Source organism: Anomalospiza imberbis, chromosome 2 (assembly GCF_031753505.1).
Source record: "Anomalospiza imberbis isolate Cuckoo-Finch-1a 21T00152 chromosome 2, ASM3175350v1, whole genome shotgun sequence".
NCBI lineage: Eukaryota > Metazoa > Chordata > Aves > Passeriformes > Viduidae > Anomalospiza > Anomalospiza imberbis.
In genome coordinates, this window is record NC_089682.1 from 10,163,985 (window position 1) to 10,184,141 (window position 20,157).

A 20,157-nucleotide genomic window follows, 5' to 3' on the forward strand; every position below is an offset into this window, starting at 1 on the left:
GTGCACACACCACCACAATAGAACTCAAGCACCCTGAATACACCAATCAGTCCCTCTAATAGCAGTGAAACAATTAAAACAAATAGATGTGTCATTGCCATAAGCTGTAGATGGATAGGAAGAGACTTGTCACCCAAATAGGCTGGAGTTTCGTTGCCTACTGAGTTTTCAGTACTGTGAAAAGCAGAACACCACTTGATGAGTGTTTTTCCACTTGTCATTTATTTCTGCTTTTTCCAAACGGTTCTGTATAAGACAAAAAATTATGTATTTGTGTTATTGTAGATTCTGGGAGTGCAACCCATGGAGCTTTCTCTCTAAAGCAATTCATTCCATATGGGTGGGTTGCTATAATTATATCTATGCAGATGCAGAATCCACTTACAATATGCAGAAACCACGGCTGTTGTTTTTGCAGAAAAATGCAGAAAAAGCTAGAGACAAAAGCCCGCTATTAATCTGGCCTATTAGTATGTGTTCAGAATGACTGATACTGGTTTCTCCTCCCAGATTCTCCATTTGTCTCTGGACTGTTTTTCTATACAGCTAGTGCACACAAAAGATACAAACACTGGTGTATTGCAGTTTCCTTCTCCTCCAAAAAAGACAATTAAAAATATTTTGGATTTTTTTTTTTTCCCAGAACAAAAATGGTTACTCCCCATAGACCTGAAGTGTCTGGGAATTTCTGTGTGGTTGGACTGTATCTCATCCACTGTATGCTGTGTTGCAGGGTAGTAATACTGAATGATAAACCACAGTGGGTCCTACCCATAATACCATGCCTATTTGTCTGGAAATACTTTTCATCATTCCCTCATTCCCCCCTCTTCCTTTTTGTAATTTGAAGGTATCTGTGTGGGATAGGGTTCTGGTAAAATATATTTTGTCACACCAGATGCTCCTATTCTCTTTTCATTATTATATGTCTTACTAACATAGTAAATGTTTCTCTGGATATTTTAATCTATAATCTTGCACATCTTAAAATCCGTTGAATTAAAAATTAAATCTATGTTGAGTTTTTGGGTACTTTAGATCTTCCCTGCAAATACAAGCTATATGATCTATGTGCTCAAACTCATCTGTCATGAAATGCCATGTAAATTCTTGTTGTGTCTATGATTTAGAAATCGGCAGCTAGAAGTGTGAAATATTAAGCATATCCTTTTATGTACTTGGAATTGATGGCAACTTCAAAGTCAGTCTTCATTCATTGCCCGGTTTGTTTCACTTCAGCAATGACTTGAACTGTGAACAAAAAGGAGCTGACAGTATTTTCAGATAGGCACTTTATAGTTGTGCACTTTGCAACTATATGATAGGACTATCTCTGTTGCCTTGAATGCAAAATTAGCTTGTTGATACGTGCTGCTACAGACAGAGGAACAGATGTAGTAATTCTACTTTATTTACATGAAATCTCTAAAAAGGCATTTTCTGGCAGCATGCTAGGAATAAATACAGTATCACATATAGAAACGGCGCCATGCTATGTTAGCTCCTTCAGGTGTCAGCTGTGCCATTTGGATGTGGGCGAGAGCAGGGAGTCAGATCCCTCCCAGAAGGGCTGGGAGCTCTCTCACAATCAGCAGCCCAGCAGCAACCTGCCCCTCTGCCCAGGGTCACAGCTGAGTGCTGTGCCAGGGGCACCCACCGGTAACACCCCTGTGGGATATCAGATGTTCTGAGTTTTTATTTCTATTTATTTTTCAAAATAGGAAACCCTCTTAAACCCTCTTACCTTGTTTCCTGGTTTGTTTTTGGGATTTATGTTTTTTGGTTTGGATTTTGTTTGTTTGTTTTGGGGTTTTTTGTTTGCTTGTTTTTTTGTTTGTTTTGTTTTGTTTTTTGTTTTTTTTTTTTACTTTGGTTTGGTTTTTGTTTATTTGGTTTTTCTATCCACCTGCCCCCCTCACCATTTACTTTCTGTGACTTGGATCTCCCCATAGCTCATGTTTTCAGGCTCGTTTTTCACAGCCAAGACCTTGAGGAACTTAACTGAGATTCAAAACTTGTGGGGGAGGAAGGGGCTATCAGGGTGGGGAGGGATTGCAAACCACAGAAAAGTTCAACACATATAATCTGAGTAAAGAAATGAGACTTAAGTCTATGAGACTTTTGAGCCGGGAACACAAGAACTGGTGAGTGATGCTGAGCTGGCAGCTGCCTCAAGGGAAAGCTTTCCTGGGGGACTCTGCCTTTTTAACCCTTCCTCTCTCCTCCTTTGCCATTGTTCAAAGGCTGAGGAAGGAGGTAGGTATTACTCCAGTAACAGTCCTTGCTCTCCCCTCACTACTTCAGTTAACTATCAGGTTTAAGCCAGGCTCTTGCCTCTATTGAATTGTCCCTTTTTTCTCTCACAGGTATTCAAACTTTCCACTGTGGGGTTGGGGTTGTTTATTCAGCTTATGAGCAACCAGACACATTAAAGATGAAATGCCTTGACTCTGAACTGCAGGCAGAAGTGGTGGGAGGAGACACAGCTAATTTGACTTGGAGGATGATTGATGTGTAGATGTCAATTTCTATTAATATTCTTTTGAAATCACTGACGCAAGCGTGTTTTTCCCCCACTCAACAGAAAATATAAATAGAAAGACAACAAAATAACCCTGTCCCTTTAATTCACGATACTCAGAAACAGTTAAGTAAACTCTGTCATTTGAAAGCATCCTCCACAGGCTGGCAAAAAGCAGCTTATGGTGTTCTTACCACTTTAAGAATATCAAGATGCTGTAACAGAGCTATCTACTTACTGTTAAAATGTATAAAGAACAAAAAGCAAGTGTCACCTACAGATAGGCTTAGATAAATTGCTTAAAAATGTACAGCTCCCTCATTAGACAGCCATTCATTGCATGAGAAGAACAAAATGTATTTGTCGAGGTGTAGCTATAAAAGCCATGTTCAAAATGAAACAGAGTTGAGAGCCTGAACACCCAGCACTGTTATTCAGAAGTAGCTTTCGAGCAGAGAGTTTCAACGGGAAGGTGCTCTTTGGTTGGACACAAATCAGCAAACGTTTAGCTGAAGCTGAATAATTCAAGCGTGCATGAAGAGCTTTCTGAAGAGAAAAAAACGCAAGAATAAAAAAAAAGAAAACCTTCAAACATTTGCATCAGCCTTAGAGGACAATACAAGCAGCAGGATTTGAAACAGATTTACAGATGCACTTTCTTTAGGCAGGGAGAATGCTCATTAAATGCAAGATGCTTCTGTGGCTCGTGGGCTTGCACGGAGGTAGAGGTTTGCAAGACTGACGTATCAGATAAAGTCAGAGTGGTTACCACACCGACGGTGTAGCAGCTGCATAATAAATGATGGAGAGAATCATGTTAGGCATGCCCACCTAACCTAACTTGAATCATGCGAAAGGGGAGCTGCTGGAATTCAAATAGACTTTCTGGTTCCCAGCAGTCGGCAGTAATAGAATGCTTTCAGGAAGATGACAGATGCAGGGGAAAGATGCTGTTTTGCACTATCTTGATTTGTTACGGCAGCCAACTTATTGGCATGATGGAGTGACAAGAAAAGCAGCTGGCATGGAAGGTAGGATTATCAAAGCTATTGCATCATTATGAATGTAATTAGAAACTGACCATGACAAAGCATATGCTAGAATGAGCTGTCACTGATGACAGAGGATTTGTTGCTGAGGTCTTGAAACTCTGAAAACAAAATTCCTCGTGCAAAATGGATTTTGCAGTTTCATTTATGCTCGTGTTACTCTTTCCTTCCTGCTTGCCTGCAAGGGAATTGCTTGCTTGAAAGAGAGTGTTCGGTTAGGATGAGACTGAAGAATAAAGTATTTTCTAAGTCTCTGAAGCCTCAGGTAGATAGAAACAAACAAATGTGAAACAAGACTGGGAAAAGCTCCCTCTGATTCACTAGCCAGCTCTGATTGATATATTGGCATATTAAGGAATTCCAAGGAAATGAAGATGCATGTACTGATTGCTCTGGTATAATGAAAGGATATTATTGCATGTCTCTGCTTTACAGTTAGTTTTTACGACAGGTTTTACTCCCCATCAGTTTTTAGCTCTTGACATTTATCCGGTTGTTCTGAATTATATAAAGAAAATACATCAATATCTCCTGCAGGGTTTCTCAACAACTCCAGCATCTGTTTCAGCTATTGAACTGTATTCACGTTTTGCCAACTTGATGCCTCCCCAGCTGGTCTGTCATTTCTCGCTTGATTACTGTTCTTAATTTCTCTGTATCAACTTGTTTCAGACAGGATTCTGAAAGCTGTTAATGAGAAATGACAGTAACTGCTTAACTGTTGAGAACTTGAGTATTCTCTTATTTTTGAAACATTAGAGAGCATTTCTGTGTGCATTTTATTAAATTCATGTTCTGTGTTGCACTGTGAGCTTTTCATATAATAACTGAATTTAACTGTGAATACTCTAGATGGGTCACAAACATAACTTTTAACTGAATATTTTGAGAGAGTTTGAGAAAATTTACAGGTGTTTTCTTTGGTGTAGGTATTGTCTTATTACATGATCCTTCCTCCTGTCCACCTCTCCCCCCACAACATATATATTCTCCCTGTCTGTTACGGTGAACAGTCATTAAGTGGATATTGTACATATTGAAATATATTTTATCACCACTAGGGTGAAACGACTAAGCAGCTCCAAACAGGTGATAGGAACAGGTCTAAAACAGACATCAGCTCTATCAGAGTGGATCGCCCTCGATCAGAGAAGTGAAAGTGGTGCTTTGTAAGTGTAAGGCATTCTCTTTCTTCCTATTCAAAGGTTCAACAACCACTCAAACACTGCTTGATAGCTCACAGGCTATGATTATGTTAAATTACTTGGATTATTTTGCTTTATAAAATCCTTTCTTCTATGTAAACTCCATTCTTCATTAGATTTATAGTTTTTTTTTCCACAGGTGATAATCAAGAAATCTCTTGTCAAACTGGATAATCACTTTTCTGACTTTATCTTAAATTACTTTTTTGGCTGTACTCAGTGTTGTCTTGTCAACAGGGATCAGGCTATTAAAGACTAAATGTTGCTGAGTAAAACTGTAACAGTTTTAGAAAGATAGATGTTTCTAGATACACAGCAGTGAACCAGCCTTTGGAAAGTTTGAATGTAAGGATCAGTAAATCTAATAGCTAGTGTTATTTAGCTTGTGCATTTCCCTGTTTTGATCATCTACAAGAGACATTTTAAGTGATTTTGTAACTGCCGGGGGGGGAGATGTACTCATTAACAGAGAGGATCACTGTAGGGTATGAATAGCCAGAAATAGTTCTGTAGTTTTGATGACAATAAAATAAAATTTTATTGTATTTCATAGAAGTTCAATTAAATTTAACAATACTTTCTCATTGTTGATCACAGTGAAACCATAGAGAGAGTAACCCCTATAAACAGCTGAAGTCTCATTCTCCTTTTCAGGGTAGCAGTAAAACTGTTTTATATTGCACTTATTATATTTATACTCCTGAAGCTGCCTAGTCTCTTCATGTCTCCAGAGTGCTGGCTGGCAATCATCATGCAGTAGTTACTTAAAATGTTCTTTTCCCTGTGATGCCAGTAATTGTAACTTCATGCTGTCTGTGGCCATCACCCAGCTGACAAGTGATTTTATAGTTTGTTTCTGATTTCTCTCTAGTATTAGGTTTTAGCTTTCTCTTTCACTGATGAATTAATAGGACACTAGGTGGAGCCAGCTGTTGATTATAAATAGATCTACAGTAATACAGGCCTGTCTAATAAGCAAACCCTGGTATATAATGTTTATTATTAAAAATAACAATATAAAATGTTAAGAATTGAGTTGAAACTTAGTCATGAAAGTGTAGATCTGGTGAGATTACAGGAAACCACATATTAATTTTCTTTTCCTTTTATCTTAGAAGCTTGTAATCAAATATGAAAAATAATAATAAGGAAACAGCATCTACATTCCATAAAGAGGGCTAGGAAGCAAATGAACAGAAATAGAAAAAGAAGAGAGAAGCAGCAGTAAGAACCAGCAGATGTTTCTACTATAGATACGTGCAGATATTCAGTTGTATATCTGCACATCCTTCACCTGATGCACACAGATTTTCTCTCATCCTTACATTTAAATCTTCCTTCCATTCTGTCTTCCTAAAATGATTTATAGAGCTGACATCTTTCACTTTATATTTAGATATGGGATGCATGTTTTCAAATCTTTTCTTGGGAGGGTGTTCTAGAAGGTGTGCAAGGGCACAGAGAGTTGTCACTCATATGTTGGCCAGACTTAACTGAGAAAACTCTGGAAGGTTATTTACTGACTGAGGTGGAATCTGGTTGTATGTGCTCCTTCACATGATTCTGGTTATTAATCCTAGTCAACAATAAGGAATCTGTAGTCCTCGGCAGTGTGACAACACAAGAAAAATACACTCTCTTCCACACAGATTTACAGACATGTACCTGAGGTGTGGTACATACATTAACTCAGCAAAGAAGAGATAAAAAACAGGGTGTATGTTGATACTTGATTACATGAACTGAAGAGGAAAAAACAGGAAATACGTCTGAGATGACAGGCAAAACCAGAGATTAAGGATGTGGGTTGGAGAAGTCTGGCAGAACAATGACAATTCCTATCAGCCTCTGTTAAGTGAAGCACTTACAAGTTCAGTCAATGACTTTTTCTTACAGGATTAAAAGGGAATTAGGGTAGGGAGAGGCTCAAGTTAGTGAGGAAAACTTGTGGAGGAGGGAAATGACAGCTGCCTAACATTCCAGGAGTAATGAAGTTTGGAAGACTGGAGATTGACCTTTGCTGATGTTATTCATAGAAACTTATAATTTTAGTAGTGACATGAGGGTTAGAATGGACCTGTTAATAGAAAATCAAATTGTGCATGGACCTACTGCTTTTTGAAGGAGCCTTGCAAGAAGCAGTGCTGCATTGTCAGCCTTAAGAGATCTTTTTGGTTATGAGCTGTGCAGTTTGTGCTCAGCAGCAGAAGCATGGGAGGAGATCAGTTATGGTGGAGACAAAATTTATTTGTTTTCCAAAAAATTTAATATTTTATTGAGGCTAGGCCATGATTTTTTTTTTTTTATTGATTTTAATGTATAGTCTTAGCCAGACACACGGCCTTGGAAATATGTTATGGTGTCAGTACATCCATATCTGTTTCTGTACATTTTCTGTCCACCAGCACCACAGAACTAGATTTGAATGAACTCATCCTGACATGTCCTGAATTTTCTTTCTGACAAAAGGAAGCTGTAGTATGGCAGCTCTTGGCTTTCTGCAGCTGGTCACATGCTGCTACACTCAGTTTGTGGTTCCTCCTGAAGAAGGTTGAAATTTTAGTTGAAAAATACCCACAGTGCAGGGAAGTGTCTGACCATGTTGGGCAAGGGTTATGAGAAGCTGAGCCAGAAGAAAAAAAGATGTGTTTCCTCCTCTCTCTATCAGTCAAATCTGTCCTTTTAAAAATCCACTAGAATGACGAAAAGGGTGGGAGGAGAGGAAATAGCACATAAGGTGGGGAATGAAAGGGCTTTGGGTTTTCTATGAGGCAGTCATTTGATGAATGAATGGTAATTGCCTTGCAAGAAAAGCATAAGGAAAGGCACATATGGAAGTCAAATTGTCCAAGGGATGTTAGTGAGCATCTGGTTATATACTGCCAGAAAGCATTATACAAAGCCATATTGTATCTAAGTAAAATGTATTAATAAATTCAGTCTATTAGCAAGGAGGGAAATATTTTTGTCCTTCAAAACCCAGGGTTCACATTTTTTAGGTTTTTAATTTAGTTATTCATACTGTGTAACAGAATTAAGATTACTAACAATTTGGAGAGGGACATATTTGATAATAAATGCTAAAGGGTATCATTTCTCTCTACCCCTTATTAGAGGTTTTGTGTTTTTTTTTTTTTTTTTTTTTTCCTTCCCACAGAATATTAAACCACATATCCCTGAAATCATATATTTCAACCTCTTCCTCTACTCTGCCCTTGTGAGATCCCACCTGGAGTACTGGATCCATGTGTGGGTCTCCTAAAACAAAAAAGAAATTAACCTGCTGGAGTGGGTCCAGAGGAAGTCCATGAAGATGATCAGAGGATTGGAGCACCTTTCCTACAAGGACAGGCTGAGAGGGTTGGAGTTGTTCAGCCTGGAGAAGAGAAAGTTCTGGGAATGCCACAGAGAAGCCTTCCAGTTCCTAAAGGGCACTTACAAGAAAGCTGAGGAGGGACATTTTACAAGGCTATGTAAGTGATAGGAAAAGGGGGAATTGTTTTAATCTGAAGGAGGAGAAGTTTTGAGGAAAAAGCAAGTGAGAGGGACAAAACATGGGAACAAGTTTTCCAGAAAGGTGGTACTTGCCCCATCCCTGGAAGCATTCAAGTTGGATGGGGCTCTGAGCAACTCGATCTAGTTGAGGTTAGAATAGATGACCTTTAAAAGGTTGGAATAGATGACCTTTTAAAGGTCCTTTTCAATTCAAACTATTCAATGATTTCTTAAACTACAAGGTACCAGTGGTGTTGGATCTTTCCTGCTCGATGCCACTAGCTCCAAAATGTCCATGAGATTCACTGCAGAACTAAGGATATGAACACAGTAGTTGTTCCTTATAGAAATGTCCTGGACATGATAGACCCAGTGATGCAGTCATGAAACAGGCAGAGCTGAAATGGAGATGTGAAAGAAGAGAAATCAGGGCTTTACCAAAAATGGAAAAAGGGAAGTAATAATAGTTTTGCCTGCATCTTTTTAAATTTTTCATTATGGTCTGATCATCTGTGCATCAGAATCAGGATGCAAAATGCACCTGTTTATAAAAATCAGGAACTTCTGGCTGCACTGCAGTTTATTTGGCTTTTGTTATCTTTAGAATAGATCTTAGTCTTAAAAAAAGGAAAATCTGAAAAGTAAATCAAGACCATCAAACAATTTTTCTCATTAGTATCCTCAAGATACCCAGCTTAGTCTTTTACATTATGACGCTGTTCTTTACAAGGTCTTTCTCCCATTTACGTTTCCCTGAAGATCCTGCACAAACAATTCTCTGACTTGCTTGATGATACAGAGGCTCAAGATACTGAAATGGTCAAGGACATACAGTTGGTTTTGACCAATGCTGACAAGACTCTTCTTTTTTTCTTTCTTCTTTTTTCCTTCCCCTCCATTCCCTCCTGCCCCAAATTTGCCACAGCTGGGGAAAGCCGAAGATCAGAAAAAGTTAACGCAAAACTTGAAAAAAAGTTGAGCTACTTGAAACTTGTGTTTTCTTATCTGGTCTCACTTTCACCTCTTTTTGTGTTCTGAAAATTAGGAAAAAGGAGTATGAGGAATTTTTCATGGCATCAAATTTTTTTAGCATTCACTTTTGATCACTTATATTGATGTGCTTCCCTGAAACTTAAAAGCCACACTAAATAAAACCACTACACGCTGCTTTCTGTAGACTGTCTTTTTATGACTATCTTGTTATTTTTTACAGCCATTATGCAGGTCACACTTGCTTTTGCGAAAAATAAAGCACAGATACTGGGAAGAAGTTCATAATTTTATCTTTTTTTTGTAACAAAAATAATTTAAATATTCCCACACTATGCTCATATTTAACGTATCTTTATTTCTTATTACTACAAAATATCATTTATAATGGAAATGCCTCTGTAATTTGATAGTAATGGTCCCAAATGATATTTAACAAATATCCCTTGGTACAAAGACCACTTTTTCAAAGAGCAAGCTGAAATTTTATTAATTTATTTAAATTAAGAGTTTTGACAAAAACAAATAAACAAGCAAAAATACCAAAAAAAAAAAAAAAACCACCCCAAAACATTTCACTTTCCAGTCCCGGGCTGGTTTCTGTTCACTGTTGGTAAGGACTGCAAAAAGTGAAATACTTAGCCTGTTGTCTTCAGTAATGGTTGCAGGCCCTGAATTGTGACTGAATCAGGTTTGTTAACAAGGCAGAAAAGCAAAGGTATTAAACAACTTCAGGTACATGGGAAATGTTTTATTTATATTCTTCTGAGTCCTAATGGAGAGAGTTTTTTAAATGGGGTTTTGGTGCCATTGAAATATTCAGTGACTGAAGATGGAAGTTAAGGGTATTAAGAACTTTAAGATGTTTATGCTTCAGTGTCTGTGATAACTCTCAAGCTAATAATAAAATTACTGAATTCTCATTTCTTAGTGGCCTTGTTTTGAACTACTGAACGACACAAGGGATTTTTATCTTATGAATGAATTTGGTACTTAGCAAAACATTGCTGAGTTTTTCTTAGTTATAAATTGCAAGCCCAGTGTGATTAAATCTGTGTCTCTTCAGATATTTCTGCAGAAGCCAAGAATAAAAAGCATGTCACAGATGTTGATAAATTCCTAATTATATTTATTCCCAGGCTGTGTTATTTTCCAAAACTTCAGAAATAATGCGGATTAGGTAAGTGATCAGTTATGATGCTACCTGAACCAAGAATAAACAAATCCTAAGGCAGTGAGGGTTATGAGGAGACTCTCAGACTACTAATTAAAGGATGTAACGAAGAAGCAAAAATTGAAAATTCTTAACACAGTCTTAACACTCTATGCTAGGTAAAACCAGCACAAACAAATGTCCTCAGAATGTGAAAAATCAAATATGGTTTGCTTCCTTCAGAGAATCTATTCTTAATTTCCTGTTGAATTTCTTCAGCAAGGTAAAAATGCTTGAAGTAATGATACCTGATTGTCTGTCAAAATACCTAATCCTACACTTTTCTTACAGGTACTGTTTGTTGAACTGTGTAGGCCTAAATGTGACTTTGAATCATCAGCCTTAGACAAAGTGTTAGTGCAGATGATAAGGGCCCCCTAACAGTAGGGAAGTTATATACTGCTGAAGAGAACCAATTAGGGTTATTCCTCCGGCAACAAGCAAATGAATTTTTCCTTAATGAGTCCTTAGTGAAAATGGTATTACTGTGATATTCTGTGTGACCTGGCTGACCCATTGAATAAGAGGGAGCCCAAGCAGCTCTGTTGTTGTGGCACACAATTTTGTATATCTGCCTAAGCTGAGAGAGCAGAACATGTGTTAATTTATTATTATCTAATGTGGATGCTTTATTATCTATTTTGTGACATCAGTGTATATGGCATGTGAGAAATCATAGAGAAAAGTGACTTTGCTCTAGGGAACAATATGTAATTAATGTGAAGGGTCTGCATTGTATCCTGAAAACCAGGCACAGAATGATGACTGCAAACCTTGACCAGCTGTGAAGCTGTAAATACCCTAAGCAGAAAAGAGATTGCATTTTATGGCATTCTTGGTACTCACAGTTTGAGGATTTTACACTGAATGAAAATTGAGTTGTGCACAGACGAGCCACCCATTGATGATTCTGAGATGCCATGGAAACAGAGATACCCTTATTAGGCGTTGCAGTTTGTGTGTGAGCCAGAGATAGGTATGTCATTGGGAATCCTCCACAGCCTGTACTTCAATAGAAACGCTGAAACTGGGAGAGAGGGAGATGAAACATCTGCATTGAAAGAGAAAAAAATAGCTGGTCAATTAGATGAGGGAAATGCAGTGGTGTCAATTCACAGGACTAACTTATTCTGCTGTTGCTTCATGCAACTTGTTGGTGTCTGGCAGGCCAGGAGATAAGATTTTACCTGAGTGAACAACCATCTCAGAACAGCATTATTATGATTCAGGAGAGAAAACACAAGGTACTTGGATTGTGTTGCAGCACAGTTTTCTGGTTTAACACCTTACCCCAGAAGTTGTAGAAATATGTGAAAGAACAAAGGAGCTACTGAGAGGTGTATCAGTGCTGAAATCATCAGTTTTATTTTGTTCTCTGGGATTTTACTAGGTCCCAGATCTCTCCAGTTAGTTTAAAGAGAAAATAAACTCATATTGATAATGCTGGACAGAGCTGCATTGACAAGACTGGAAAAGCCATTTTTGGTGCCCCCAGTGTAGGTATGGGACTGGGAAGCATTGGCCTCACCCACATCAGTACTCCCCTGGATGGAGGAGTGAAGGGAGAACATTGCACAGAGGTTTTGGCAGTGGTGATCCCTCTTTCCTAGGTGAAAGCATTTGGCAAGGTTGATGGCCCCAGGGGAAGGAGCTGCAGGGGTGGGCTCTAGGAGAAAAGGCCAGGGGCTGTCCTCTGCCTGACACAGCTGCTTCCAGGCAGCTCCAGTGGATCCACTCCAGGGCACAGCTGAGCCCACTGCCAAGCTCCTGGTGCCTCAGGAAAAGCCTGTTTGAGGAAGGGGAAAGCTCTGCCCTACACCAATTAAGGGGAAAGCAGAGAGAAACAGCTCTGGAAGACAAGGGTCAGAGGAGGATAGGAGGAGGTACTCCTGGTGCTGGAAAAGAGATTCCCCTGCAGCTCTTGGAGAAGACCGTGCTGGAGCAAGTATCCACACGGCAGTCCCTGGAGGACACCATGTCAGAGCAGGTGGGCTGCCCTCAAGGAAACTGCAGCCTAGGAAGAGCCCACAGAGGAGTGGGTAGTTCCTGAAGGGCTGCAGCCTGTGGGATGATCCAGGCTGGCCCAGGGGAAAAGTGTGAAGAGGATGGAGCAGAAGAGAGGAGCTGGTACAGACTGAGCACACTCCCCATTTTCCATCACCCTGTGTCCTGCAGAGTCAGAGTGGTGGGGAAGGAGTTGGGAGGTAAGAGTCTGGGTAAAGAAAGGACATGGGGGGCAGGTATTATTTCAATAATTTTGTCTTTGCTTTTTGCTATCTCATTCTAAATTATTTGGCAATAATTTACATTATTTTCCCCCAAGATGAGTCTGTTTTACCCATGACATGACTGGTAAATTACTCTCTGTGTGTTGACACAAGATTTTGCATTCTATTTTCTAATCCTGTCCTGTTGAGCCTGGGTGGGTGTCTGGCTGCTGATCGATGTCAACCCACCACAGTTAGGTTAAACAGAATTATTCCACCCGAGCTTTCCAAATTGACAGGGCATAATGACTCAAGGTTGGTAATTTTTAGGGATAACTGGCGGGAATGTGTGGGTGTGGACCACAGCTGATACTTGGTAAAACAAGAAAGTTTGTAAAATTAAACCGCTCTCCAGTTGAAGCACAGTCACTCCAGAGGTATTTATCCAGAACTTGCCCTGTAAAGATTATGAAAATACATAGTGCAAAGAGCATTATTACGATTTTAAAGCTGTTGTAGGTTGTATGCATCTGAGCTAAGATTAGGGGCATGAGGAATTTATTTGAGCAACATCAAGAGTGCCTTGCATTGCTAATGTTTTTGTCTGCTAGAGAGAAATTTAATGTATCAAATTTTTCCTTGGCTGTACTAATATAATCAAATCTTGAGTTTAACCAATTCTAAGGATGTTTCCTCACTTTTAAGTACTTAAAACTGAAAGAGATGTGGTGCTGTGTCTGTGACAGGCTATTAATTCAAAAGGGTAAAAAAAAGAGGAAAATAGTTTTATTAAAAAAGATATGTCATAAAAATAATCACAGAAGTGTTTTTGTCCTTAAGAAAAGTGCTACTCAAATGGTTGCCTGTGGCATTTTGCAACACACTGATTGTATAGATAATATCTATCTTTCCTAACAGAGTTTGGGGGAAAAATGCTATTACAGTATTTGAATGGTTTCATCATTCTGAAATAATCAGTGAAGGAAAAACACATTGTGTCTTCAAGTTGAGAAGGCGTCAAGAAATATCTTATGGGGCTGCTGTCAGATGGGGGAAAAGCAGGATGTCCTTTGCAGGGTGTGGGAAACTGTCTGCCGTAACAGGTTGTATTCTGGAGATTGATTGGGCCCCTTTTCTACCATTGCTGACATGATCTAGGTTTGAACCAATGCAGTTGTTCAGTAGAAGTTCTGTCTGTAAAAGGAAGGTTGTACCCTTGCAGAGTGAGTGAATGGAGGTGGGATGGAGTCTGTCCAAAGGTGTACAAGAGCCACTTTGGAGCACCCAGCAGAAACCTTGTGTTGATGATACTGCAAGACAAACTTGTTTCAACTTTGAAACAAAAAAGCAAACCATATATATATATATATATGTAACAGGCATTGCCTTGGGCCCATCTTATTTATTCATTACTAATTTCAGCTCTGTGACTTAGAACTAAAGAGCTTTGTTTGTTGACCCTCTGAGCTTCAGATATTAACAGTCTGAAAGCACCAAGCTTGTTTCTGCATGGAAAACTGCAGTGGTTCCTCTTCCAAGATTTTAGTAAAAATGGGAAAAGCCTTATTTTAATTGTTGAGGAGTAGGCCTCTGAAGACCTAACTCAACACAAAGGAAATATAAACAATTTGAAAAATGTAAGGAGCCACAATTATTTTGTTGGGCCCAAGACAGTTTTTGTTATTTATTTTTGTTTATCTGTTGGTTTTTGGGTTGTACAACAGCTCAGTAGTTTGGTTTCGGCCCACTTGTCAAAATTTGTGAAGTGGATGTTATTTCTGGTTTCTTTATGGAAGTTAGAGAGCAGGCTTAAACATCAAGGTGAACATTAGAGTTCAGTGGAGACACCCATGGAAATCTGGCTTTTCTTGGATATCTCCTACCTTCAGTGAGGTGGATTTGGGGAGCAGGTAGCAAACTGATTAGAAAGGCTCAGGTTCACATCTTCATCTGTTCCTTCTGGAGGTTACTCAAAGTGTATTTATGGAAGCCTGGCAGTGCTTTCTCTCCTTGTAACCAAAGAAATGAAATTACCCCAACCCATTACTGGAATACAGCGTTAATCCTTATTGCAGATGCATTTTTAGATTAGATCTGTGATGTTTCTTTGTATATTCTGGCATGTTGCTTTGCACCTGGAAGTAATTTGTCTTGGTGGTAGTGCTTGCAAGTAGTTTGGAATAGTCCAATTCCTTGTAGTAAGTAATGAGCTCCATTGCTCAAGAACAATGTAAGAGATATGTGGTGAGTTACTACAGAACCTGAAATTGAGCATGAGAAAACTCATCTATACATGAAGCAGGATTAATTTCATTAATTACATTATGATAGTTTCCTAGGTTTTGGCTTGTTCTTTCAGATTTTTTGATACTGTATTCCTACCAGGTTGCAGTATCAAACATTTTGATTGCTAATATTAATACTGCTACTATTTCAGGAATGGAGTAGGGCTTTAAGGACCTTCTTGATTAAGCCACAATAGATATGAAGCAGTGAGATTTTTTTTTTTCTTCCTGGCAGGAGAAATAAGGGTGTGGTAGACACACCTAAAATGAAACAGCTTCTATTTCTTTCTGTTACCATTGGTTGAAGAATGAGTCCCTTAAGAGTACAGGAGAGAAAGGTTACTTGGGTCTAGAGAACACACCAAAGAACACATTTTTGCGTATATTTAGAAAATTTTTGTTTTTCTCCATGCATTTCAAGTGATTTGCAGCATGATTCTCTCATGGTGCATGAATTCAGCTCAGAGGAAAAAAAAAGATTATTTGAGCCCTCAAATATTTACTCCTTTGTAACCTATCTGCAGTCATTTAAGATCAAGCCTGAAGTTTAATATTAAAGTAAATGTTGTTAACCCTGGAAAGTAAACAGCATGAGAGTGATTGAGCTTTTCCCCCTCAGGAGATTGGATAGGCAGAGAGCAAAAAGCCTTGCATTAAATAATTAAGAGAATTAATTGTTTCCTTTTTACCTACTCAAGTATTTTATTCTGTGTTTCTGAACACTGAACAATCCATGTCCTCCAGGGGAAAAGTCCTTGTAACTCAGACTTTACAGTGTTGAGAAAAGCAGCATGATTTTCTGTGGAGAAGGAATATTGGCAGAAGGCTGTTTCCGGGCAGGGAGATGCTGTACCACACCGCAACACGTGCCTGTGATTGCTGACAGTGTCACAGCACCGTATGAAGCAGCCTTGCATCTCGTGCTTAATGTCTGGGGGTCACCAGGTTCATCACTGGGAATCTGCGTTCTGTTCAGGTCTGTTTGGAAACACAGGAAAGATTGGGGTTTACAGGGGAGGAGCCCCCATCTCAAGTTTCATGCTGAGTTTAGCTATAACCTGAGTGTTAGCACTACTAAGTTCACTTCCTACATCTTCTTTCTCAAAGAATTTTAGGCATTAGTGGTAGAATACCAAGACTTTTCTCTGTGAACTAATTTTATATTGAATATTACAGGGCAAGTATGTTTCTTCCTGTATCAGTTCTCCATCCAGGAAACCTGAAAAGCTGTTCCTACAGAAAGGAGAACCATTCTTAACCATATGAATGCTCTCTTTCTAGAGCTTGTTTAACATACTTATTTAATGGCCCCATGTTCTTTATAAAATATATAAATTGAATCAGTTTTATTTATTTTTGTATAACTATCTTATGTTTTTATTTTGTTAATCAATACTTAACATTTTTCAGTGATGTGTTCTTGTCTTTCATGTTATTTTCATCTCTTATTTGTACTTTTTAATATTTCCTATGTCTTCCATGCACTTTGACTCATCTTTTTATTTGTTTTATATGCTGTATTTTATGAGGACTGTAGTTGATATTGAAGATTGAAGGTGCCAGTAGTTAATACTCATGTTAAATTTAATGTGTATCGTTCTCCAGAGATGTAAAAGAAATTGTTTGGCTGTTGAAGCTCTCAGATAAAAGCTAAAGTGACATACCTATTTCATGCATCACATCAGCTTGTTTTGCATGCCACTGTCATCCTACCTGAAGTTGTGCAAGATTAGATTCAAACCATGCAAAGCAAACAGGACAGGTATGTTGCTGCCACTTTGAACTGTGCGTACCACATTGACTCTTCTGTCAGATATGTTTAAACTGAAAAATAAGCAGTGGATGTGGTCTTGGTCACCTCCCAGCCACACTCAATAGCTGTGGTATCATTTACTGCTCTGTAAAATTGAGCAGTCTCCACAGCCTACCCACTTTGTTATTAATATAATTGTGGAAATTAGTCATTCCTCAGCTCTTGGATTGAGTTCAAATTTGTGTAATTTCTATTACATACTGAACCACCTTCTCCTCCTCATCAGCCCTCATTACAGCTGCTGACAGCCTGGCTAGAATTACCCCTCTCAGAGGACTCTCTCCAGCAAAGACAGCTCTAACTGAACACATTCTGTGGCCCTTCACTAACACGTGGCTTTTTTTTTTTAAGATGTACTGCCTTTTGTCACACATAGGGGTAGTTACTTGATTCTGAATTGTCAAGTTACCAAGAGCAGTATTTTAAAAGAGAAAGAAATTTTCTTTGGGTTTAGATTCCCTAAGACCTTCTTTTTTGGAGGGCTTTTTCCACATTTGGAGGATCTTGTCTACTTCTGTGTAGTTATTTTTAGTACAGCTGGGGAATATGTGGGTCATTGTGTCATATTCTCTCAGCTTAATCTGCTGTTAGTTATGCTAATGAGGCTTGTGGCACTGGGCTTTTGCTTCACTTTGCCATATTGTCACTTCTGCAGCAGAAGCCAAAGGTGACTTTATCCACTTCAACTGTGATGCTTTTTAAGCACATTTTGCTTTTCCTGTGATGTAGCCCCAGAACTCTGCAAGTCAGACTGTCTCAATCTCCTCATATCAGCATGGATTTAAGCCTCCAATTTATTCTCCCTACTGTCTGGTGAAGTCCTATGAAGCTTGTCCAAACTTGCTAGAAGAGTAGAATTTTTTTTTTTTTTTTTTTTTTTTTTTTAATTAGTATCATAGAATGCTTTGGATTGGAATGGACCTTAAAGATCATCTAGTTCCAACTGCTCTGCCATGAACAGAGACATCTTCCACTATATCAGGTTGCTCAAAACCCAATACAACTTGGCCTTGAACACTTCCAGGGATGTTAAGACTTACATGGAGATTTTGGAAGTCTAGAGAAAACAAAATAAGAGAACTCTGATATGTAAATACTTATCTATATACACATGTATTCCCTCTTCTTATGAGATAATTGTATTTCATATTATGTCAGAATCTTATCTCTGAAAGTCTCTGGTGATTTGTAATCATGGGAGATTCTGTCTCTGTATCTTCTTGTTTCCCTCTAGAATATTGAGATACAGAGGGAGAGAAGCAAGATTTGGAAACCCTGCTTCTTGTGCCTGCTCCATATACATTTGCTGACCCTGTGAATACAAACTAGCCAGAACCTTACTACTTTGTTCAGCTTTTATGGCTTTTATGTGGTGCACTTACACCACAAAATATAGCTCATCTCTGTTAAGTTTAGGTAAAGTCTATTCTCTTCACCTTCGTTTTTCTGAAGTAACGCAGTATGAGATGCCGATTTCCTACAAGCTAAATGCAATCAAAACCTAGGGGGTTTGCAGTCTGGCTTTTGCTCCAACTTTTGCATCCTCTGAACTAAGGGATATGCTCTACCCTCTAAACCACACCTTTCAATCTTTTGCTGGAGCTCTACACATCGTACTCTGGCTTTTGATAAGGAACTGTTCAAGGTTTTAATCTTGATTGGCCTTTTGACAAGTACACAGAAGCCTTCAGTGTCCCCAGGCAGGGTCATGTTCTTTCCTTGTTTTCTCTCTGTGTCTCTCCAGTTTTCCTGAGCCTTGCATTTTGCGTGGTTGTTGCCATTGAAAGCGGGGACAAAGGTGCTATTTGTCTTCTCCTACACAAAGCAGGAGGAGAGCAGATGCTCGTAGGAATGGTGCTAATAATCTGCAGTAGGAATGGCAGTCTAGTAGGAAAGATCCCTGGCTGACCATGTTTTCCACTGCTTTAGGGCACAACTACAGTGTGCAGTGAAGAGAGCCATGCCAACTCCAAATGAGCCAAATCTGGAGCTGCAAACTGTTTAGCTGTGTTGCACAGGAGGATGGTGAAGTTGCCAGGCCTGGAGACTCAGGAAACATGCTTCATCCTAAGGATTTGTCATATAATCAAAGGAAATGGGGTGTGTGTGGGGAATCCCAAGAAAGTGCTCTGGAAAATTCATCAAAACGTATGTGTGTGTGCACACCACAGGCTCACAAACAGACAGACAGATACTGCCATCCAACAATGTTCACAGTACTCTTGAGCCATTTCCTGCCTGGAACACTGTAAAGGAGGTAGCCTTGCAATTAGATTGCAATTTAGTTTGAGGCTAAAAAATTAACTGGAAACCTATAATCACATGTCTAGTAATAAATCTTCAATGCAGTATACTTCCTAATTTCTGCTGTTGCCTTAAAGTTAAAAGTAAATAAAAACAACTGTCTTGAAGCTCAGCTTCCCCTCAAATTGGCAGCACTTGCAAGTGCAGTAACAGAACTGAATGTGTTTACAGCAGTCATGATAATTATGAAACACAAGATTAATCTGGCCAGGAAAGATAAATATCTTGGTATTCACTGCAGTGATAAAATGATTTTGGAATGCAGCCTGACAGAGTGGCAGATGAAATTTGATTTTTCCAGCTATACCTAGCTCACAATGGGCCTCTGTAATATTTGTTGAGTCTAAATGTCCTGAGAACCTGATGTTGTCTTTGTGGCATGGGTAGTTATTCTTTTGCAATATTTTATGGGGAAAAGCCAATACTTTTAGTGCCAAAAATAGGTAAAAATCTTTGAAAGATGGTAGAAAGTAAAAAATACTGGATTGAACCGTTGAACATGTTTTTTGTCTTAAGTGTGAGTTAGAGCTTTCACAAAGAGCATGTATTCCAGATCTGCCGCTCTAAATAAATGAGTTATATTGGCATTGTATAACATTCTTGGTCTTAGAAAAAAAGTAAATATAGTTCTTCTAGGAGGGAAGATCAGATTTGTCTGAGCTGTAGTTGACTGCCAAAAAAAATAGGCTAAATATATATAATTTGTGAAGAAAAATACTGTTATCTTCTCCCTATAAGATCATACGATGCTGAAGTCAGGACAGTTACTAAATATTTTCTGGTCTAGGTTTTCTGTGTCACCAAAATACTATTGAAAAATGCCTGCTCTCTCTTAGTTCCCAGTGATGTTCTCTATATAGGGAGAGAAGTTTCACATTTACATTTATTCACTTTCTTAAGCAAATAAAAGCCCTTCAACAGGCTCCTCTTGAAATCATCAGTAATTTCAGTACGTTCTACAATCTTTGCCTCAAGTCTTCAGAGTCCTGCCACCAGCATTTGCAGTGAGTCCCTGGTGCTGAATGTGTGTTCTGCAATACACTCTTTCCTTCTGAGATGGAGCACACTGATCTGA

At 38.8% G+C, this 20,157-nt stretch overlaps 1 protein-coding gene across 1 annotated transcript in view; it reads left to right on the forward strand.

Moving 5' to 3' along the window:
- The first annotated feature begins 2,991 nt into the window (after positions 1-2,991).
- Positions 2,992-20,157, forward strand: part of DMD (dystrophin) — a 1,045,484-nt gene continuing 1,028,318 nt past the window's right edge. Inside the window, exon 1 of the mRNA XM_068179791.1 lies at positions 2,992-3,552. Within this exon, the coding sequence (XP_068035892.1) occupies positions 3,456-3,552 (97 nt within the window). The 5' untranslated portion in view covers positions 2,992-3,455. The remainder of the gene's footprint in view (positions 3,553-20,157) is intronic.